The sequence below is a fragment of the Megalobrama amblycephala genome, linkage group LG9 (genome assembly GCF_018812025.1).
Source record: "Megalobrama amblycephala isolate DHTTF-2021 linkage group LG9, ASM1881202v1, whole genome shotgun sequence".
Classification (NCBI taxonomy): Eukaryota; Metazoa; Chordata; class Actinopteri; order Cypriniformes; family Xenocyprididae; genus Megalobrama; species Megalobrama amblycephala.
The window spans coordinates 42,673,539-42,698,040 of NC_063052.1; the positions used below are offsets into that span (position 1 = coordinate 42,673,539).

The 24,502-nt window shown below is 35.7% G+C and overlaps 1 protein-coding gene across 1 annotated transcript in view; it reads right to left on the reverse strand.

Moving 5' to 3' along the window:
- Positions 1 to 24,502, reverse strand: part of LOC125276282 — a 46,456-nt gene that overhangs the window by 5,975 nt on the left and 15,979 nt on the right. Inside the window, exons 9-16 of the mRNA XM_048203782.1 lie at positions 24,238 to 24,408; positions 23,695 to 23,868; positions 23,180 to 23,333; positions 6,199 to 6,238; positions 5,108 to 5,222; positions 4,376 to 4,435; positions 720 to 2,510; positions 114 to 287 (exon numbers count right to left, since the gene is read on the reverse strand). Of these exons, the coding sequence (XP_048059739.1) occupies positions 114 to 287; positions 720 to 2,510; positions 4,376 to 4,435; positions 5,108 to 5,222; positions 6,199 to 6,238; positions 23,180 to 23,333; positions 23,695 to 23,868; positions 24,238 to 24,408 (2,679 nt within the window). The remainder of the gene's footprint in view (positions 1 to 113; positions 288 to 719; positions 2,511 to 4,375; positions 4,436 to 5,107; positions 5,223 to 6,198; positions 6,239 to 23,179; positions 23,334 to 23,694; positions 23,869 to 24,237; positions 24,409 to 24,502) is intronic.

The window sequence follows — 24,502 nt, forward strand, 5'->3', positions numbered from 1 at the left end:
AATATCTTCAGTGATCTGACAGGGCACATTTTTAGTTTTCTGTTTTATTGTATATCATTCATTAATCCCAGTAGGATGAGAATGAGAATGTTGAGAATTTTACACAATCTTACCACATTGTTTCCAGTTTACAGTGAGGATCCTTTAGTCCATCAGATAGCAGATTCACTCCTGATGCTCCTAGTTTATTTCCAGACAGACTCAGTTCTCTCATGTGTGAGGGGTTTGATCTCAGCGCTGAAGCCAGAGCAGCACAACCTTCATCTGTGACACCACAACCAATCAACCTGTAGAGATTAAAGATGCATGGTGAACTGATACCAGCTGCAAATATAGAATAAAATGTGTTAACTACAACTGTAATTTATAGAGGCAGTAAAACATTCACATAAACATCATTAGAGGACAAACAGTCCTAACCATACAGCATCAATATATAGAAAAAGGCTCTCTTGTTGTCTTCTGTTTTTGATCCTCATCACATTCAATCACATCTCACACACTGACCTCTACAATCCCCCATCTCTCATACAGACACACAAAAACCTCCTCAGCTGCTTTAGTAAGTGTCTCACACACTCTCCTACTCACTGCTAACTGTTTGTGATGGGATTTTGTGAAAACTTTATCATTTTGTTGCTTTGGTTAGAAAGCATATGCTAAAACCTTAAATGTGATCATGTTTTATCAGTGTAGTGATTGCTGTCAGTGTGACTTACTGAACTGATCTGGATTCTTTAACCACAGGCAGCAGCTTCTGAAGAACTTCATCTGCTGTATTTTGTGCTCCAGTAAACTTTTTTAGATCAAAAACATCCATCTTCTGCTCTGATGTCAGCAGCACATAAACCAGAGCTGACCACTGTGAAGATGAGAGTTTGGTTTCTCTTATTTTTCCAGATGTCAGATAATCTTGTATCTCTTGCACCAGTGAATCATCACCCAGTTCATTCAGACAGTGGAACAGATTGATGGATCTCTCTGGAGAGCGATTCTCCCTGATCTTCTGTTTGATGTACTCAACTGTTTCCTCTTTGTTGTAGGAGTAGTTTCCTGTCTTTGTCAGTAGTTCTCGTAAGAGAGTCTGATTGGACTCCAATGAGAGACCCAAAAGGAAACGCAGGAAAAGGTCCAGATGTCCGTTCTTACTCTGTAAAGCCTCATCCACAGCTCTCTCATGAAACTCAGATAATGAATGACATTTCTTCCGGTTTAAAACCTTAGACAAGAAACTTGGTTTGGATATTTGAAAAAATGCATTTCTGTTCTTCTTTATAAAGTAAATGTGAGCATATAGAGCTGCTAGATGTTCCTGGATGCTCAGATGAACAAAGCAGAAGACTTTCCCCTGATACAAACCAAACTCCTCTCTGAAGATCTGAGTGCACAATCCTGAGTACACTGATGCTTCTGTCACATCAATGCCACACTCTCTCAGGTCTTGCTCATAGAAGATCAGGTTGCCTTTCACAAGCTGCTGAAAAGCCAGTTTTCCCAGTTTGGCAATCATGTCTTCATCTTTCTTCTCATAGTCCTTCTCATGTTTGATGCTGGTCTGAATGATCAGGAAGTGTGTGTACATTTGAGTGAGTGTCTTTGGAATCTCTCCACTCTCTGCTTCACAAAACATCTTCTCTAGAACAGTGGCTGAGATCCAGCAGAATACTGGGATGTGGCACATGATGTGGAGGCTCCTTGAGGATTTCAGGTGTGTGATGATTTTATTGGCAAGACTCTGATCACTGATTCTCTTTCTGAAGTATTCCTTCTTCTGTGGCTCATTGAAGCCTCGTACCTCTGTCACTCGATGGAAACACTCAGAAGGGATGAAATCAGCTGCTGCGGGTCTGGAGGTGATCCAGATGAGAGCAGAGGGAAGCAGATTTCCCACAATGAGGTTCATCAGCAGCACGTTCACTGAGGCTGATTCATATATATTACACATTTTCACTTTGCTCGTAAAATTCAGAGACAGGCGACACTCATCCAGACCATCAAAGATGAACAACACTTTATAGTCTTCACTGGATATTTCAATTTCTTTTGTTTCAGGGAAAAAGAGATGAAGAAGATCTGAAAGACTGAGTGCTTTGTCCTTCATTAAGTTGAGCTCTCTGAAAGGAAGTGGAAATATGAGATGGGCATTCTGGTTCTCTTTCCCTTCAGCCCAGTCCACAATGAACTTCTGCACAGAGACTGTTTTTCCAATGCCAGCGACTCCCTTTGTCAGCACAGTTCTGATGGGTTTGTCTTGTCCAGGTAAAGGTCTAAAGATGTCATTGCATTTGATTGGTGTGTCCTCTGTTGTTGCTTTCCTGGATTGTGTCTCAATCTGTCTCACCTCATGCTCATTATTGATCTCTCCACTTTCACTGTCTGTGATGTAGAGCTCTGTGTAGATTTCATTCAGGAGTGTTGGGTTTCCCTGCTTTGCTGTTCCTTCATACAGACACTGAAACTTCTTCAGCAGATTTGATTTAAATGTGCTTTGGACTAGTTGAGAATTACGACTGAAAGAATCAGTTATTAGATTACAACATAAATCAAAGAAGGAAAAGTGGTAATAAAATATTGTTCCCATTCTGTCAGTCACGTTCTACAACTTGTCAATACTGATGTAATGGGTTCTTGCATGGGTGCCCAATCACCTTGAAGTGGTAACTAAATAAGCAAATAGACATTGGCCAGTGAGATTTGCATGCCCCAAGATGGGCATGGCACCATGGCACGCTCTGTGTGGCCATCGCACCGTGCTGTCACCAGACATTCAGCACCTGGTCAGACCTTGTCTTTCTACAGGCCGGAGTGCCCACAGAACAAATGTCCAGGCATGTTACATCAGATGCCTCCAGAAAAGGTTGGAGCACTGTGTGCAATGAGCATGCATCGGTTTTGACCATTCCTGCAGGGAAAGCAAGTGTTGGTCCGCACGGACAACAATGCGACTGTTGCGTCCATCAACCAACAAAGCGGGGTACACTCACGTCACTTGTAACAACTCGCCCGCCAACTCCACTTCTAGAGTCAGCGGCCGCTCAAGTCATTGTGTGCTGTTCATAACCCGAGTGAGCTCAATCATGTGGCCAACGGACTCTCAAGACAGCTCACATTTACAGTAAAATGGAGATTACAACCCTTAGGTTGTCCAGCTGATCTGAAATTGATTTGGAGATGCACATGTGAACCTGTTTGCCTCACAGGAGTCCTCCCACTGCCAGTTTTTCTATTCCCTGACTGAGGGGACCCTCTGCATGGATGTGCTGGTATACAGCTGTATGCATTTCTCCCAGCCTTTCCTCCATGGCTGTGCCCTACTGGCCCACCCGGACCTAGTTTTCAGACCTGACCCATGCAGATTCCCCTGAGGAACGACCTGCTTTTCAGGGACAGGGGTTGTTCCCCTCCACCTTGAAAGTCTTTGTCACCATCATTGCAGCACACCCCAGTGCTCTTAATGCCTGGTCACTTGGAAAGCACAATCCGGTCATCAGGTTCCTGAGAGGCACCAGGAGGTAAAAGCCTCCCAGACTGCTCCTCATCCCCTCCTGGGACCTCTCTGTGGTCCTTCCTAGTATACAGAGAGCTCCCTTCGAGTTGCAAGAATCAGTTGAGCTTAAGATTCTGTTACTAAAGACAGTAACAGACCACGCCCCTGACCATGCTCGCTTCCATCACCAGGGTGAGGGACCTGCAGGCATTTTCGGACATGAGTTCGGGCTGGATTTGTCTCATGTGATCCTGAGACCCCGGCCTGGATACGCACACAAAGTTCCCACCACTCCTATTAGGGACCAGGTGGTGAACTTGCAACTCTGTCTGCTTTGGACGTCAGCAGAAGGGAAAAGCTGTCTTCAAACAGAGGTTATCTCACTGGATAGTGGTTACCTTAATTGAGGTGCTGGGTGGGTTATGACTATGTAGAGAGCAGTTGCCAAATGGGCATGCAGCTTCAGTGACTGTAGCACTTTCCACAGGGAGCCCATTATGTCAGTACTGACTTAACATAAAACATAACTGGCTGAAAGGGAATGTCTATGTTAGTGATGTAACCCTTGTTCCCTGAAGGAGGAAACAGAGATGTTATGTCCCTCCTGCCACAACTCTGAAGCACCGCTGAATAGCTGGGATCACTGTCTCGGCTTCTCAGAAAAACAGAAAATGACTGGCATTACTCAATGAATTGAGTAATGCCAGTCATATTTATACCCATACATCCGGGTAGGTGTGACTTGGCATGCAAATCTCAATGTTATCACTTGGAGGTGATTAGGCTCCCAGGTGAGACCCCATTAAATCACTGTAAATCAAATTCTTCATGGAAGGAGGGTAACATCAATAACCATAACCATGATATGTCTAGACAGAAATGTTGTACCTCAGATTAGATGACATGTGTCTTCCCCTAAATGTTCCTTGAGTGTCCATAGACAGTTCACTAATTATAGAAAAGAGACTATACAATTGAGTAGAGAAAACAGAAACAAGAATTCATATATAGTCATTCCGTGTGACCTCAATCAGAGGTCCTGGCCAAACATGTTAATTTTTATTTATTTTTCTAGTGAAAGAAATTAATAAATGGAGAAGAAAGTAAACATTTATCCATAGCATTTAATATTTATCTGAGTAATTCACTATTTTGTACACATGGGTAAAATCTATTAGCAAGATCTATTAGCAAAATTTGACTTCACCAATGCTTGTTGCTTTATTGCCAATGATGAAAGTTCAAAAATGGGACTATAATTTTAAAGGCCCTATAAGGTTAAATTCCAGAGATATGTATAGTCACTGTCGCTCCAGGAGTAAATTGTTAAACTACAAACACCTTTATTCATCAAAAATGATAACTGAAAATTTTACTGCCCTCTACAAAATAGTGGATTACTATTTAATACAATTTAATACAATATTTTGTACTTTAAATACAATATCTTTCATGCTTTCATCACAATATTTGTCTTTCTTAAAATAATCCAAAAAAAATTATCTCGGGAAACTTCTGAAATTTGGTTGCTTTTTGACACAGAATGACCATATAAAGTTGTGTAAATTTGTAAATAAACCTCACATAGAGAACAATCTATCTATCTATGAAATGCTGTACCTCAGATCAGCTGATGTGTGTTTTCCCTTAAATGTTATTGGCTTTATCATAGACTCGTCACTCTTCAGGGACATGCAGCTGGGCTCATGAGATCGATCTGTTACCCTTAAATTGACTTTATTAGAAGAGGAACAACAGAACAGAGAATCAGCAATCAATATGGCTGATTTTACATGAAAATAATTTTCACATTAGAAGGCTGTCTATTAATAAAAAAGCGCAAGATAGTATGTGTCAGTGTTGACTTTGGACAGTGTTTAAAGTGGGTCCAACTACTATATATACTATAAGTTGACATTTAATACATCTGTAAAATGACTTTACAAGAAATGAAATGAACATGCACAGATATTTGTGATGTTGATAATCATGTTATTGGCTATTATTCATGTTTCTTAAGGTACTCCATGATTAGGTTTTTAATATACTTCAAGAAAGTTTCTTAAGTTAATGAGGAAGTAAAGCAGCTCACCTGACTAATCTTCATTCACCTTGATTAAAATACAGGTTCCCGTCATGGTTTCTCATCTAGTGTTTCCCCACAATGTAAATTCCTGTAGAGGCAACTAGAAATATTACTATTCAACACTTTGATGCTTGGCTTTTCTGAGTTAAAGAATCGTATTAAGACCTGGTGTAAAATGGCACACAGTAAAACACTGAAAATACTTCCACTTCTAGAGGCAAAAGTTGCTAAACCTGTTTGAAGAGAAACACCAGCAACCAGCAGATCAAGTTCATAAACAATTCAATAATGAGAGAGACTAATAGCTCACTATTTTAGTTCAGTAATCATTTGAAGAATTTATATGTTTAATCTCATGAATATTAATGATTATGCACAAATAAGATTATTTTAAATCCAGAGATTAGAGTATTTACTAATTTCAAAGAAAATGTTAATAATAATATTACATTAATTAATATACAAAAATCTTTCATTTCAGTTCAGACAGGACCACTTTGACAAGTTACTTTGAGTTTGTTGAAACAAGTTATTTTTGGCGGTATGGTTCCTTATGGGTGTTCTTACTCCGAAATTAATTGAACATACAAGAGCTTTAGCATTAACCCTCCAAACATTAACTTGCCCATAGAAGAACCCGCCAAAACCCTATCCATGTTCCATTCCTGCAATAGAGAAAAGACGATGTTATTGAAATATACCTTAATGTACTCATGGCTAGCAGAGCGGTATTCTCCCCTCTAAAACGAGGGAGAGAGTAGAAGGCCCCTCTTAAAATTAAAGTAGTGAGGGGTGTTTATCCTTTGCTGAGGGATTGAACAGCAGGCCCCTGCAGTTATAGCAGCAAAAGGGTGTTCTCAACAGCGGGAGAAAAACAAGAATAAAGCAGCATGTCCCTGAAATTATAGCATTAAGGGGTAAGAGAGCAGTGTGCCCCTTATAGTATAATAAAATACTATGTGAATGCAGCAAAGTGCTTTTTTTATTCTATTTTATTTGAAAGAGCTGTTTAAAGCTTTTGGGGCTAATATTATATCCTGAGTTCTAGCCCTAATGTATCCCTGATACGCTGATGATGACCACCAAGCTGCGGTGGTTTCCACACCTAGGCGAAATGAATGGCTGGCATAAAGTGTGGGGTCCATGCCACAATGGAGGCATACGGTCCAGAGACGTGAGGCAAACCAATGCTTGGACATAGCTTCTCCTTTTTCTGGCTGTGAGGGGGCAATATCCGTCACTGGTTCTAGAAATGTTAATGGTTCTTCCGTTATTATCTCTGTCTATTTTAGAATGTTTCATTTGTATTTGTATTTATTCCGATCTCCATTAGCTGTGAAAACACAGCTATTCTTCCTGGAGTCGATACTTCAATACAAAGCATTTACATGAATAATATGACAAGAATATCAATAATACAAACAGAAAATTCATGACATCAACAAAAACAACACATAAGTACATACTCACACCCATACACAAACACGCACACATCCACACACAGGACCTAGTTTATGTTAAAGTAGTAATAGAGAGATAATATTACTCATTGCGATTAGTAGAAATTTTAATGATACAAAAATACTATAGAAAATCCAATTTTCTTCTTGGTTGCTACTGGAATAAAAGAAAGTGCCTCTTCAGGAGGACTTTAAATTGATGTTTGCTATTTGCATTAATTATCTCACTTGGCAAGTTGTTCCAAGAATACATGGATCTGTATTTTACAGTATTTTTTCCATAATTTGTTTTTACTTTAGGTAATTTGAATCTGCCCTCTATAGCATGTCTGGTTTCATAATTATGCTCCTTATAACTAAAACATAGCTCCTGATAAAGCACATTTGGTAATTTAGATACTACAATATTTCTTGTCAGACTAAGCAATGAGGCTTCAAATCTCTCTTTTACCTTTAACCAGGATAACATAACATGCATCCAATTTACATTTGTTCTATACAGACATCGAAGAGCACATCACGCTGCCTTGTTTTGGACCATTTGAAGCACTTTGATATGGGAAGCAGCAGCACAGGACCAAATCTCAGAACAATAGTCTAATTGTGAGAGTACAATTGTTTTTATAACATCTGCCACCATATTAAAAGGTAACAAATGGGAGCACCGTTTAACCATCATGAGACTTCTGCCCATCTTACGTACTACAGTGCTGATATGTTTGGACCAGGACAGCTTGTTATCAAGTTCTACTCCAAGAAGTTTAACCTCTTGTACCTGCTCAACATTTGTATCTTTCACAGTTAGGCATAATTTGGGCTCATCCAACAGCATACATCTGGTTCCAAACACAATACTTTTTGTCTTTCCAATATTTAGTGCTAACTTATTATTTATGACCCACTCATATACCAATTTTAATTCTTCCATTAAGACATTTTGAAGTTCACCAATTGTACTATGTGATGAATAAATTGTTGAATCATCAGCATACATAGATATTTTTGCTTTTTGTAACACTAAAGGCAAGTCATTTGTATACATAGAAAACAGGAGCGGACCTAGACAGCTTCCTTGTGGTATACCACAGCAAACATCTCTTTCGTCTGAAAAACTTCCATTAAAGAAAACAGTCTGTTTCCTATTCTCTAGGTAACTCTGAAGCCAAAGTAATGCTGCCTTACTGAAACCGTAACATTTCATTTTTCTTAATAAAAGATTATGGTCAATAAGATCAAAAGCTGAACTAAAATCTAATAACACTGCTCCTGCCAAAATCTTGTTATCTAATGCTGTAAGCCAGTCATCTGTCATTTGAGCCATCGCTGTAGTGGTTGAATGACCAACCCTGTAAGCATGCTGAAAGTCAGTACTTAAGTTGTTATCTGAAAAATAGTTCTGAATTTGTTCAAAAACTATTTTCTCCATAACTTTACTCAGGGTTGGTAACAGACTAATTGGTCTGCAATTAGGACCACAAAAAGGTACAGCTGTGCTCTTTGGTAATGGTACAATCTTTGCTGTTTTCCAAGATTGCGGATAAATACTCTTCTGTAAACTCAAATTCAAAATATGAGTAATCGGAACTGCAATTATGTTTGCCACTTGTTTCAGTAACTTTGAGTCAATATTATCTACACCCGATGGTTTTTCTTTACATTCTAATAGTAATTTTTTTACTTGACTCTCTGTTACTTCAGTAAATTCAAATTTACAAGTCTTTCCTACCATGATCTTATTTCCTATTAGCATTTCTGCTTTTGTATTATTTGTTTGTATTTGACCCATTTCATCTCGAAACTTATCAATTTTCTCATAGAAATACTTACTTAAATAATTTGCTATTTCCAGTGGCTTTGTAAGAAACCTATCCCCTGATTCAAGAAATGTTGGAGCATTTTTAACATTTCTTCCCAACATGTTATTTAAAATATTCCATAATTTCCTGCTATCATATTTATTGTTTGATATCCAATTTCCATAATACAGCTTCCTTTTCTTTTTATTCAGTTTAGTCACATAATTTCTCAATTTTCTGTAGACTTGCCAATCTGATTCATAATTGGAGTTGTTTGCAACTTTTTTGGCCTCATCTCTTTGTGCCATACAGTCCTTTAGTTCAGCATCTATCCAACCAGCTCTTGTTTTCCTTACAGTTCTCTTTATTAAAGGGGCATGTTTATTACTTACTTCTAAAAACAATGAATTAAAAACTTCTACTGCATCATCAGGATTATCTCTCAATATATAGGTGGAAAAGTAATCAGTGTGAAATGATATGTCTTTGATTGTGAGGTTATGTGAAGGGTTGAATATTTTGTTGTTAATAGTGAATTCTCCTCTTCTTAATCCATAATAGGCGGTGAAGAATGTTGTTTCTAGGAGTAAATTTGTGTGCAGAGTAAAAAGGCCTGATCTTAATTTAACTACTATCGTGTGCACCTGTGAGAGAGACAGTGGTAGTCGTTTTTCTGGAACTGTGGGCTTTCCTTTTATAACCCATTGAGAAGAAGACTTATGGAGGTGATTTTGTAACAGGCTTTGAGAGGAAGGATCTAAACATAAAGTGGAATTGAATGCCTGAAATAATAATCTTGATGGTGGAAGGCTTAAGCTTCCTGGATTCAAAGCAGTGTGTAATGAAAGCACATATAATGGTATATTTGCTGGGAGTTTACGAGAAAGCATTGCAGAAATCTAAAAAAAAAAAAGCTGTAAGTCCTGTCTTTGCTACACTGTTAAAAAAAAACTGTCAAATTTACGGTAAAATACCGACAGCTGTGGTTGCCAGGAATATACCGTGAAAAAAATGTGGAATCTGTAAAAGACAATACGGTATACTGGTTTTGTAACCCTAAATTTTACAGTAGACAACGTATTTTTTTTTTACCAAAATCATGGTAGAAAAAAACAAATATATTTGTCAATTATACAGTAATTTTATGTAAAAAATGCAACTTTCCATAGCTTTTTACGGATATTTGCAGTAAAAAAAAAGTTATAATATAATAATATATACAGTAATTTGTTGTTAATTTAACAGTAATACACTGTAAAAAAAAAATCCCAGTAAAATTTACGGTAAAAAACCGGCAGCTGTGGTTGCCAGAACTTTACCGTAAAAAAATACAGTAGCAACGTAAAAAAAAATTTGTTAAATTTACGGTAAAATAACGTATTTCATTAACTGATATAAGGTTATTTTACTAACCTAATGAAGTACTAATATCTGTTTTGTACCTTTATAATACACTGACAGTCACCAAACACAGTGGTGATAAGAGTCACATGATGAATCAAAGTTCATCACAAGCAGCTTTTCCACAAGCTGAGGAGGACAATACTAATATATAGAAGGTGCACAAAGTGTCATTCACACACACACTAAACACCATCATGGTAACATGCATGAAATTTTAAAAATGCAATAAACATTAATTTAACAACATTAGATGTAACATAAAACCCTAATGTACATAACTGATTAGAAAAAAATGAGAAAAACTAAGAAGAAACAGTTATTTCAACGAAAATATATCAATTGTGAAGTGTCATGCAGGGAATTGTGGGAATGTCAATTTACGGATTTTCACTGTAAATTTTACAATGAATTGTTATTTTTCACTTCCAAAAACTGAATTTAACGGTATTTTACCGTAAAATTACATTAAATGTACCGTTAGATCTATTACAGTTATTCACCGTATATAGTACGGAAACTTTCTGTAAACCAATTGACAGTTTTTCGAAACGATCACTCATTTCAAAAATAAATAAAAAAGTTTAAGTTTTATAAGCACAAATGCTCGCCTTGCTCTGTTCTGTGATGCGCGTTCGTGACGTCACGTAATACGCAATTACGTTGAAAAGGTCAAGTTGACGTGTTTACAAATGTGCGGAAGGAGGACCATATACACCACATATTCAAATGTATTTGTGTCAGTTTATCGTTTAAAATGCCCATTTCGTGTGTGTATCCTGGGTGCTTTAATATTAAAAAGCCTAAAAGAAAATTTTCTTCAGGACAGAAATTTTTCAAGCGTGACCTTTTCAACGTAATTGCGTATTACGTGACGTCACGAATGCGCATCACAGAACAGAGCAAGGCGAGCATTTGTGCTTATAAAAATTAAACTTTTTTATTTATTTTTTAAATGAGTGATCATTTCGCTAGATAAGACCCTTATTCATCGTCTGGTATCGTTTAAAGCCCTTTGAAGCTGCACTGAAACTGTCATTTGGACCTTGAACCGTTTGGGTCCCATTGGAGACCATAATATAGGGAAAAATCCTGGAATGTTTTCATCAAAAACCTTAATTTCTTTTCGACTGAAGAAAGAAAGACATGGACATCTTGGATGACATGGGGGTGAGTAAATTATCAGCAAAAGTTTTTTTAAAAGTGAACTAATCCTTTAAGAACTGCATACTTTACACCTAAGAAATCATTTATCATTAGATCTGTTTTTGACAGCACGTTTTGTTCATTTCTGTGCATTTTGCTCAAGCACTGATCAAACTTTTGAAACTTTATCCATTTTTTTGCTGCAGAGGGGATCCTGCCAGTCCAAAGTGAACTCCTGATGGACATTGAAGTACTCCTGCAGAGCTTGTATCTTCGACACCATGCGCATTAGAAACTCCACTGAGTGCTTTCCTTCACCAAGGCAGGACCCAGTGACTCATTACTGTTGATCGGTCAGGGGCAGGTCATTTTTTGTTTCATGTTTATTCATTTCTCCATGGATTACCAGCCATATATATGGACACATGCTGTATTCTCAAGATCTATGCTGTTTGGTAGGAATAGAGAAAATTATATGTTTAGTCTGTTTTCAAATGGTATGTCAAATTTTCTCATTGTTTATCAGTAATATTCACTACCTTGGTTATATATGAGCATCTTTAGATTTTTCTATATTTAGCGGTTGCAAGTGTAAAATGTACGGTAAACTATTTATGTTCCTTATATTGTACTGTATTTTTAGCGGTAAAATACCGGCAGCTGTGGTTGCCAGGAATTTACCGTAAAATGTATCTGGTCATAATAAAATGCTGTAATTTGTTATACAATTTCACTGTGTTTTTTACTGTCAAAGGTTTTAATAAGGTTTAACATATTTCTGTTATTTTTACAGTTATTTACCATAATAGGGTCTATCCTATTACTGTTAAATTAACAACAAATTACTGTATATATTATTATATTATAACTTTTTTTTTTACTGCAAATAACCGTAAAAAGCTATGGAAAGTTGCATTTTTTACATAAAATTACTGTATAATTGTCTTTTACAGATTCCACATTTTTTTCACGGTATATTCCTGGCAACCACAGCTGCCGGTATTTTACCGTAAATTTGACAGTTTTTTTTTAACAGTGTAGGCCTAATATATGCTACCATGAAATTATTTTCTGAACTATAATTTCCCACAAATTGCATTTCCAAATAAATAAACAGATACATGCAAAAATACATATGCATAAAGAAATAACTTGATTAGGCTACTTTAAATAAACCAGTTAAAGAAAAACAGGAAAATGTAAAAAAAAAAAAAAAAAAAAAAACATGGCCTGAAATAATAAATAGGCATTCACATAATAAATCGTGTTTGTTTCTAAATGTGACACTCACAAAATAAGTTTTGTTGAGATTATTACTTTTTGTTTCCTTTTATTGCAATAGTATTTTATTTTATTCTGATTTATCTAACTGAATGAAAAGCACATAATGACATGTTTTTCATAAAATGGACACAGGGTGGCAGTAGCTGCAAGTAGCGTCACACTGGGGCATTTAGCGATGCAGAGCAAGATGAGCTCATAATCCGAGTGAATGGAGAATGAGCAACTGTTGTCCTGCGTCACTGATTTTCTGTGTAATATTTATAATATTTTCAGGTTAGTTACACACCTTTTATGTGACTACAAATGTTTATAAGCTACTATGAATCCCCGGTGATGTATGCTCTGTAAGCTAAAAGTATGTCAAAGGTGTAAACCGTTAAGTTTAACAGTACACAGTTGAGAGAATGGCGGCCGACGTCCTCAGATTGTTTATTTTATTTGTTCCTTACGGCTCCGGGGCAGTTGTGGGTTATTTCAGTGTGTGAAAAACAGCTATGTATGTTGTCCAATGTTAAGAAGATAAAAAGTTAATGTGAATGTACAGCGTACGACCAGTTACGGCTGCGGCCTTGTTTAAGGGCGCATGCATGTTAGTATTACAATTTACAATAATATAATAATATAATATAATAATAATATTACAATACGACTTAGTTCATAGAACTGAGCGCCAAGTTATGAGGCAGATGCTTATTATTGAAGTTTGTTTTTCTATAGTCTGAATGTAATACAGCTTAAATGCAAATGAGAATTATTCTGTTATATAAAGTGAATACTTATAAAATGTACAGTTATTACAAAAATACTCTTTTAATAAGAGGACAAAGATGACAGTTGTTTAAAGGAAGAAGTGCAGACATGATTGAGGATAGACCAAAAATGGGATTTAAAAGGAAAATGTTTGTTTTTGGTTTCATACAAACTTTAATAAGTTAATGTTTGGAAAATATGTGAGGATACATCTATGTGAAAACAGACCTTTGAAGAATATATGGCTTCATGTTATCCAAATGTGGATATCACCTGTGCTTCAATGCAAAACAGACAAAAATAACAGAAAATAATTCATGATTGCAGAAACAAAGTTAAAATGAAGTTAAAAATAAATATAATCCGAGTGAATGGAGAATGAGCAACTGTTGTCCTGCGTCACTGATTTTCTGTGTAATATTTATAATATTTTCAGAGAACTCCTGTCAGAGGATTATCTATATATCTGCCAGCGGAGACCTAGCCGGGACCCGCTACATAAATAATCTGTATGTGAAGAGTTCAGATGCAAAAGCCTCTAAGTGCCATCTGAATTTCTTCTAGAATGATCATTTTTATAAAGCAAAATCCCCAGTGTTAAATTAACACCCAAAGTGAACATATGAGTCCATCTTACCGGGTGTTAAAAAGTAACACTGAAGCAGTGTTAAAGTTAATGAGATAATTGATTGATGATTGAGTGATGATTGACAATTAGTGGAGACACCTGATGATAATAAGCAGAATCACTGAAGAAACAACAAGAGAAAAAGAGAGAGACACAACATCTACAACTGACTTCCAGCCATTAAACATTATTACACTTATTATTAACCAATTAATTATTTGATTTCTGTCACACATCAACAAAAGTTCTTACTGAGAATGAACAGATGTTTAGATGTTAATGTTTGAATGAAAGTTTAGTTTGAAGTCACCATGATGGTGAAAAGCATTTCCTTTAGTTGGGCTCTTGACTCTCTTTATTAACATTAATTTATCTCTGGCTGCTCCAACTTTGTGTTTGTAAAGCACATTTGTTATGGTCAGAGAAACTATGCTATGGACTGTGTTTCCCAATAGTGATGTGAGCTAAAGTTGATTAATTTAGGTTTACAATGCTTTGGGAATCACAGTCATGATGGTTTTGTTTTGATGATGATATTCTCTTTGTGAAATGGTCAGATTCATTGGTGACATCCAGTATTGTCAGTCATATAGATGTTATATTATTTCTTTAGTTTTTAGCAAATCTGTTACCACTTGAAATCCAGAACAGCTTTTATAATTTGAAGACTCAAGAAAAAAAAAACACACACACACAGACATCAAGAGTCAGCATACGATTCTCAAGAACGGTGACGATAAATAAATACAAAATACTGACAAACAGATCAACTCTGAACATCACAAAACAAGCTACTGTCACAACAAAACAACAGAAAAATAAAGCAAACATGAACAATCTACGAAAATTACAGGACAATTCAGCTGCATAATTTATTCATGCAGCAATGCATGATGGGAGCCATGGATGAGTTTTGATTGGTGGCTCCCATCATGCACTGCAACATGAAGCACTTTGTTTGATTGTCACCATTGTTGAGGGTCATATGCTGATTCTTGATGTCTGTGTTTTTTTTTGTTTTTTTTTTTCTGTTCTTCAGATTATAAAAGCTCTTCTAGATTTCAAGTGGTAACAGATTTACTAGAAAGAAATAATATAGCATCTATATGACTGACAATACTGGATGTCACCAATGAATCTGACCATTTCACAAAGAGAACATCATCATCAAAACAAAACCATCATGACTGTGATTCCCAAAACATTGTAAACCTAAACTGATAACCTTTGGTTCACATCACTATTGGGAAACACAGCCCAGATTACAGTTTCTCTGACCATAACAAATGTGCTTTACAAACACAAAGTTGGAGCAGCCAGAGATAAATTAATGTTAATAGAGTCAAGAGCCCAGCTAAAGGAAATGCTTTTCACCATCATGGTGACTTCAAACTAAACTTTCATTCAAACATTAACATCTAAACATCTGTTCATTCTCAGTAAGAACTTTTGTTGATGTATGACAGAAATCAAATCAAACTGGTTAATAATAAGTGTAATAATGTTTAATGGCTGGAAGTCAGTTGTAGATGTTGTGTCTCTCTCTTTTTCTCTTGTTGTTTCTTCAGTGATTCTGCTTATTATCATCAGGTGTCTCCACTAATTGTCAATCATCACTCAGTCATCAATCAATTATCTCATTAACTTTAACACTGCTTCAGTGTTACTTTTTAACACCCGGTAAGATGGACTCTTATGTTCACTTTGGGTGTTAATTTAACACTGGGGATTTTGCTGTGTGTATAGTTAAGTACTTTTGCATTGCCATTTAAGTGAAATTATTGAACTTAAATATACAAGCTTGATAAAAATGATAATTCTAGAAGAAAATTTCAGATGGCACTTAGAGGCTTTTGCATCTGAGCTCTTCATGTATTAATCATGTTGATAGGCCCTATAAAACAAATATTACATATTAATCATGTCAATTTCCTGCATCTGTTATTGACGTCCAAATGATGTCCAAAAAAATTACCCCGTTCAAAGGTCAAATGTTGAACGTCAAGATGACGTCCAAGTTGGGTCATGGTTGGACGTCCAAATAGTGGACCTGTATAATTGACAAATATATTTGTTTTTTTCTACCATGATTTTGGTAAAAAAAAAAAAAATACATTGTCTACTGTAAAATTTAGGGTTACAAAACCAGTATACGGTATTGTCTTTTACAGATTCCACATTTTTTTCACGGTATATTCCTGGCAACCACAGCTGCCGGTATTTTACCGTAAATTTGACAGTTTTTTTTTAACTGTGTAGTTTGGACGTCGAATAGATGTTCAGAAATGGTCATGGACCGACGGACCTAATATAGACATGATCTGCATGTCTATCCGACGTCCAGTGTTTAGTGGGATTTTTTAACATCTTGCTTCTGTAAAAATGAATGTTTTTGTTTACTTAAAAATCTACAGATTTATACTGTGAATTTCAATGTGCACAACCCCAAAAGATGTAGTTTTACTCAAATAATACCATAAAATCTAAGGTTTTTAGACATTTTCAACATTACAATATTTAATTGTAAAATGTATGCATATTTATTTGTTTTCACAGAAAATATTTATAATTTCAACATTTTATTACAGTAAAAAACAAAATTTTATCCAGTCTCACAATTAACGGTTATTCAATCTATTTAATACAGTAAAAGGAAGTTTTTGGTTTTACGCTCCATTACCGTTGGAATTTGACGGTGTTTTGCTGTATATTTTACTGACTTTTTTTACAGTGTAGCCCTGATCTCATAGAGTGCGCAGCTGATATTTTTGCAATGTTGCATTCAGTCTAGGACTGACTGAAGTCTAGGCAGCCCAGTTGTGATGAAACAGCTCTTGGAAACAGTTGTCTAAATTCCTGGAAATTAAACCGAGACAAAGAGTCAGGGTCAGTGGTGTATAAAGTACTCGCAAACCATACTTGAGTAAAAGTATAGATATCTTACCAGAAAATGACTTTGGTAGAAGTTAAAGTTGCTGTTTAGAATGTTACTTGAGTAAAAGTTTTAAAGTATTTGATATTTTTTGTACTTAAGTACGAAAAGTATTTTTTTGATATTAAACGTACTTAAGTATTGAAAGTAAAAGTACAAGTAAATGTAAAATACAAAAGGAGCAAAAAAATATTATTAAAAATTGTTCTATACACAGTTTGAGCAGTAAGATTGTGTTCAGTTTTAACTCTCTTACATCTTGTTTCTTTAAATTAAAAAAATGGCTAAATGTTTATTGTAATTTTTATACATAAAAATACTAATATATTAATTATACATTGATCGTTCATGTTAATTCATAGTGCATTATAACTAATGTAAGAGACAACTTTAAAAATGTTAAAATGTAAATGTTGAAATTAAAAATGAACAATACTTTTATTAACCTTATTTAATGTTACAAATGTACTCTTATTGTAAAATGTTACTATTTCATATAAATCCAAACAGTCATGCATAAAAATTACCATCTTTACACACAAAGGCATAGCATGGGTCTATTATATGTATACTTTCACACATTATTTGGCTCTATTTTAGAAAAATTGATGATTATCTAATCAAAATATGTGTTACAGTGCCAATAAAAACTGAAATTGAATAGGCTACATTTCTGATTTGTTATGCTTCTGTCGCTGTATGATGAGAATACAGTTTAAATATGCAACTTTGCCAGATAATGAATGCATAACAGCGAACAAATAGATATAAACTAATGCAAATGAATGGTAACAATTGTGGCATACAGTTTTTTTTGTTTGTTTTTTTTTGTTTTGTTTTTTTGTCACATTGTTTTAAACGCTTGAGGTACTTCTAATGTTAGCATCCTCTCAGCCTCGACGGCAAACATACTGTTCTCCACTAATGCAGCATCTAGTCAACAAACTAATTACTTTATAGTGATATGAAAATATGTACTGTAGTGTACACTGTATAACATACTGTTTTGTTGTCCGTTTTAAATCGTTTTTGAAGTGCAGCTCTGTGCAGCGCGCAGCCTCACATCACGTGTCAAAACAAACAATACGAGGCATCAGTGATAGTTTTTATTTCACCTCTAGAGGCCGCTCTAGTAATGTCTCATAATGACAGCGCACTCTTCTCAGCCGCTCCAGCAACGGACGCAACCCGGAAAATGAAATCAACCGTGGTTGTTTGCACATGCTTGCTTGCAGTCTGTGTTCTTCCGACTTTATTTTGTAGTAAGTAACGAAAATGCTTTGGGAAAATGTATCGGAGTAAAAGTATACAATTTATTTAGGAAATGTAGTGGAGTAAAAGTAAAAGTTGACAGAAATATAAAAACTCAAGTAAAGTACAGATTCTCCCAAAAAATACTTAAGTACTGTAACAAAGTATTATTACTTCGTTACATTACACCACTGGTCAGGGTGTACTCACACTAGGCATGGTTGCCTTGAACCGAGCCCAAGCGCGATTGTCCCCCCTCCCCTGCTGGCCTGCACTCACATTGTACTTAACGTTTGAGGCCAGAGCATGCTTACGTCATATACGATGCAACTTTCTAAATGGAAAAAACAGGAAGAAATTCACTTTCGGTAAGATACTGCCTAATTATATTTATAATTTATGCCGCGCAGCAATTTTCAATACCACATATCAGAGGATTATTGTTAAGGCAGCTGACGTTAATGGAAGAATTTGCAGCTTTACTTACAAACTAATTTCAACAATATGCAAGTGTTGTGTCAAGCCCCAGTTATTCCAGCAAAGTAGTCGTAGCAAAGATTTTTTTTTAATTAATAAAGAGAGAATAGGAATAGAAAACATAAAAAAGTAAGTGCTAATATTACTGGGTCAAGTGTTGACAAAATAATGCCTTTTCATGCATAGTTATATGCAACTAATCCTTAACCAAATCAAACCCTAATCCTAACTCGTTACTTAACCCTCTGGAGTCGGGAAATGGACCAGTGCATTTTGCAGGATTTTTTTTCACATTGCAGCAAAACAGACTTAACCCTCTGGAGTCTGAGGCTGATTTGGGGCCTGGAGAAGTTTTGACATGCCCTGACATTTGTGCTTTTTTCAGTTGTTCATAAACATATTAATGGAAAAAGTGTCATTACACTTTATTCAGCACAAACTAGGCTACAATAATATGTGAGGAACATGAATGTACATGTTTGTGTTTTTGAAGGAATAACATTTATGCGTGGTTATTGAAAAAACAAAAAACTCAAGTCACTGAAATAAGGCCAAAAAAAGTATAGTAAATCTGTGTTTACAATACTTTAGGGTATTGGAGGTTGTAGACTAGAGTTTTTGCTTCTATATTATACTTTAAAATATAATGTATTTCTGTGATGCAAAGAGTCTGAATATAGGCTTTTAGTTTAAAAGCATGCACATTTGGAGAAATATTGGATTCTCATATGCTTATGTCAATTTTCTATACAGAGGAGTTATATTTATTTAATATTCATTGTCATTACTATGAGCGCTGGTGTTTTCAATTCATACTTGAAGTCGGAGGGCGCTCTCTGTGCATTTTTAGTCCACAAATTCATCTAAAAGAAGAAGAGGCTATTCCATGAATGGAGTTTCCAATTCATACTGCAGCCGGAGGGCGCTAAAGAAACAAAAACTCATCTAAAATTCATCTATAGAAGAAAAGAAAACAGGAACTAACTGCATGTCTTCTAGAGCTCGCTAACCATGACTTTTACATCCAGATAAACACTTTTCAAGACAATAAATACACGATTGAGACGATGAATGCATGTATTGCCTCTGAATTTGCGTCTGAATAGCGCTGGCTCCGTGGGCGTGGACGCATTATCGGATAATGAGCTGAATCACGGACTTCTGACATGGCTCTCTTTTCATACAGATTACATAAACACAGAAGGTTTGTTTTCGATTTGACTTACATGATTTAAAACCTGACATCTTAACGTTTTTTTAGACATAAGTGTAATTTTTCTGTGATTAGTATTCACTAAGTTACAGTTCATTTTCTGAGAACTATCAGATTGGACTTCGTTCAGATGGAGAGGAGAAATCACGCATCATGTTAGTTTTCTTTATTTTACAAAAAGCACAACATTTTGTTTTTACTCTGAGTGTATACAAATAAAAGAAGATATTCTATAGTTTTAATTGATATATTACTTATGTCTCTATGACAAAAAATGACGGAGTATTTTAAGTCTGTTTTGCTGCAATGTGAAAAAAAACCTGCAAAACGCGCCGGCGCGTTTTCAGACCTCAGAGAGTTAAAATACTTTTTTGTCATAGAGACAGAAATAATATATCAATTGAAACTATAGAATGTCTTCTTTTATCTGTGTACACTCAGAGTAAAAACAAAATGGTGTGCTTTTTGCAAAATAAAGAAAACTAACCTGATAAGTGATCTGTCCTCTTTCTCTGAACGAAGTCCAATCTGATAGTTCTCAGAAAATTAACTGTAACTTAGTGAACACTAATCCCACAAAAATGATACTTATGTCTAAAGAAACGTTGAAATGTCAAGATTTAAATCATGTAAGTCAAATTGAAAACAAAAATTCTCTGTTTATGTAACCTGTATGAAAATAGAGACATGACAGACGTCAGCTTGAGTCAGCTTATTATCCACTTATTCACCCATGCCCACGGAGCGAGCGTATTCAGATGCAAATTCTGAGGTAATACATGCATACATCGTCGCAATTGTGTATTATCTTCAAAAGTGTCTATCTGCATGTTATAGCCATGGTTATAGAGATCTCTGGAAGCCTCTGTTAGTTCCTGTCACATGTCACATGGTATGCCTATTCAGGAGACATTTGTGGACTAAAGGGTGCACAGAGCGCCCTCCGGCTGCAATTATGAATTGAAAACATACTGTTTTTTCAATTCGGAGTATCCAGTGCTCATAGTTATGACAATAAATATTGAATAAATATTACTGCTCTGTATAGAAAATTTACATAAACATATGAGAATCTATCAATATTTCTCCAAATGCATGCTTTTAAGCTAAAAGCCTATATGAAATGCCATAGAGGGAAAATGAATGTTCAGACGCTTTGCATCACAGAAATGCTTTATAAAGTATATTAAAATTAAAAAAACAACAACATTATTTTAAATTGTAATAATATTTCTTTTAAAAAAACAATCTTTTCACTGGTACTGCAATTTAAACTATAATAGGCCTGTACAAAATTTTCTTCACATGATGTGCAATTATACGTGCATGCATGAGATAACAAAAATCATGTCTTACAAAATTTAAATCAATATATTGTTTTATATGAACGAGTAGGCAGGACACGTTTTACATCATTTTGAAGCAAAAATTCTACTCTACAACCTCCAATAATAAGTCTTGTGAACACATATGACATAAGTTTTTTTTTTTCAATAACCACGCATAAACGTTTTTCATTCAAAAATACAAAAATGTACATAAATGTTGATCACATATTATGGTAGCCTAGTTCGTGCTGAATACAGTGTAATGACACCTTTTCCTTTAATATGTTTATGAACAACTGAAAAAAACACAAATGTCAGGACCAGTGATGCGCGGGTTGATCCAAAATGAGCGGGTGCCTGCGGTCACCCACGGTTACCCACGGTTACAAGTCATCCAAAAATGTTTTCAATGATATTCGGGTCACGGTCGGTCGGGTTGTTTAAAATAAAGATACCAATTAAACCTTTGTAATTTATATAATACTAGACACAGTTTTCTATTAAATACATAGGCCTACACTTTATTGGCTGAATAACTTGCGCGAAGATGACGCATGAGCTCAGTCTGCAGGTAGAGATGGAGGCGGCAAGAGAAAAGGTGAAGACTGGGGAGTGGAAGCTCCGCAAATACACAAATAGAAAGAGCAAAGTGTGGAAGACATTTGCTGAAATAATGAAATAGTAACATTATTAATGTTGAGCGTTATTAACTTTTGAATAAATGCTGACGCGGGACAAAATGCCCAATTTCCCAACACGTTGAACTGAGCCATTGCACCATTTAAATAGGCTACTTTTAAATGCATATAGCTCAGTAATGTCAGTTTTATGTAGGAGAGGGGGCGGGATTTTTCTTGGGAAAGTCGGGGGAGAGACACACACTTCGATTAGACTGGATAAACACATGCAGCATCTTAATTGTTAAGAAAATGAAACGAAATAAATTAATAAATCAAGCCTTTATTACATAACAGTTTGCGCTCCCAAGGGGTTTTCACACTTTTCCAAATATGGCCCAATGACGCTACGATGAGCATTTACTACTTTTAAAAAATGCGGGTAAGGAAGCGGGTCGGGTACAATATTTTCTTTTTTTTTTTTTTTTTGCGGTCCGAGTTGCGGGCGGGTTAGTTGAAAATGTCGGTCGGGTGTGGGTTGTTTATACATTGATCCGCGCATCACTGGTCAGGACATGTCAAAACTTCTCAGGGCCCCAAATTAGCCTCAAAGTCCAGAGAGTTAATATTACTCAGTACTTAAATATATAATTCACAGTATAAAAAGACACTTTAAAATAAAGTGTAACTGAGAATGTGACATTAACTCACACCTGACAGAAAACACTAACTAAAGCGATTTAAAGTGTCTGTTTTCTCTCAACTCAACATAGTCCGAACTTCTCTGAGCTGGATGGTTTCTCTCAGGTATGTTTTCTATATTTTAGCTCACACTTGAAAAGTAAGTTACAAAATTCACATTGACCAAAAGATACACAGACTGTCACAAACTAATATTAATATTATTACGTAAAAAGGGGCACAGGTACAAATGTCACTTCTGAAGAAACAAAAGGTTTCTTGGTTTTTTAATTTGGATGAAAGATTGGATCATTCTGGAAAATTACACAAACATTTCCGTGTGTGATGATCAATATGGGTTTGTGTCTGTTGATTCCGTTGAATGTAGTGAATGTAGTCTGTAGTGGCTCTTTATTCATCATCTGCTGATCCAGCGAAGGTCAGCCTAACTTCTGAACCCATCTAATAATGTAAAATACAGACAGTAAAACGTCAAGATACTTAACTGCTATAAACTACTACAAAAAAATTAACTTATTTGTTTTTAAACATGTTATAGTGTGTAAGTACCAATTATCAGGAAAGTAACCTAAGAATAAACTAGATTGACTTTAAAATAAATTTGTAATCATCACTACTCACAGAAGTGTCTTTCTTTAGATCAGACAGCAGCTTCATTCCTAAGTCTATTAGTTTATTTCCTGACAGATCCAGATATCTCAGGTGTGAGGGGTTTGATCTCAGAGCTGAAGCCAGAGCAGCACAACCTTCATCTGTAACACCACAATAACTCAACCTGTAGAGAACAATGACACTCTTTAGTCTCTCAGTTCAGGATCTACAGCTCAGATAAGCAGGAACTTCACAATCAGAAAGAGAGACTCAATCCACGGCACCATTAATAGGTCCAGTCTAAGGTTCAGACCAACTTCTACATGATGCTTAAGGGGATCGATTTGAATATCACAGGAAAACATACAAATCTTTTTTTTTTTGTGCATCATCCAATTATGTTTATATCATAGTAAAGAACTTAATGAAGATTAAAGCAGTTATCTGACAGAACACATTTTAGTTTTTGTTATTTTTTTATTGTATATAATTCATTAATTCAGGTAGGGGGAAATGAGAATGTGACGACTTTTACTCAATCTTACCACAGTTTTTCCAGCTTACAGTGAGGATCCTGCAGTACATCAGAAAGCTTCTTGACTCCAAAATCTCCCATTTCATTTCCAGTCAGATCCAGATATGTCAGGTGTGAGGGGTTTAATCTCAGAGCTGAAGCCAGAGCAGCACAACCTTCATCTCTGAGACCACAATCACTCAACCTGTAGAGAACAATGACACCATTTACAGTCTCTGTCTCTGAGAGACTTAATCCATGACAAGATTAACAGCTCCACTCCAAGGTTCAGACCCGCTTCTACATGCTGCTTGAGTGAGTTAGTTTCAATATCATAAAAATTAAAAGAATCTTGTTTGTTTTTTTGTTTTGTTTTTTTTAATGTACCCCAAAATTCTCAACATATCTGTATGATGTAAAATGATCAAATTATCAGCTTTGGTACAGATTTAATGAAGATTAAACAACTAAATTCAAGACAATATTTCAGTCTTGTTAGTTTTTGTTTATTCTGTTCATTATTGACCATAAGAAAAAAAAAGAGGAGAGTGTTTACACATATAAACAATCTTACCACAGTTTCTCCAGTTTACAGTGAAACTTCAGTGCATCAGAAAGCAGCGTCACTCCTGAGTCTCCTAGTTTATTCAATGACAGATCCAGTTCTCTCAGGTGTGAGGGGTTTGATCTCAGGGCTGAAGCCAGAACAGCACAACTTTCAACTGTGACGCCACAATTATACAACCTGTAGAGAACAATTACACTCTTCAGTCTCTCAGTTCAGGATCTACATCTCAGATAAGCAGGAACTTCACAATTAGAAAGATAGACTTAATCCA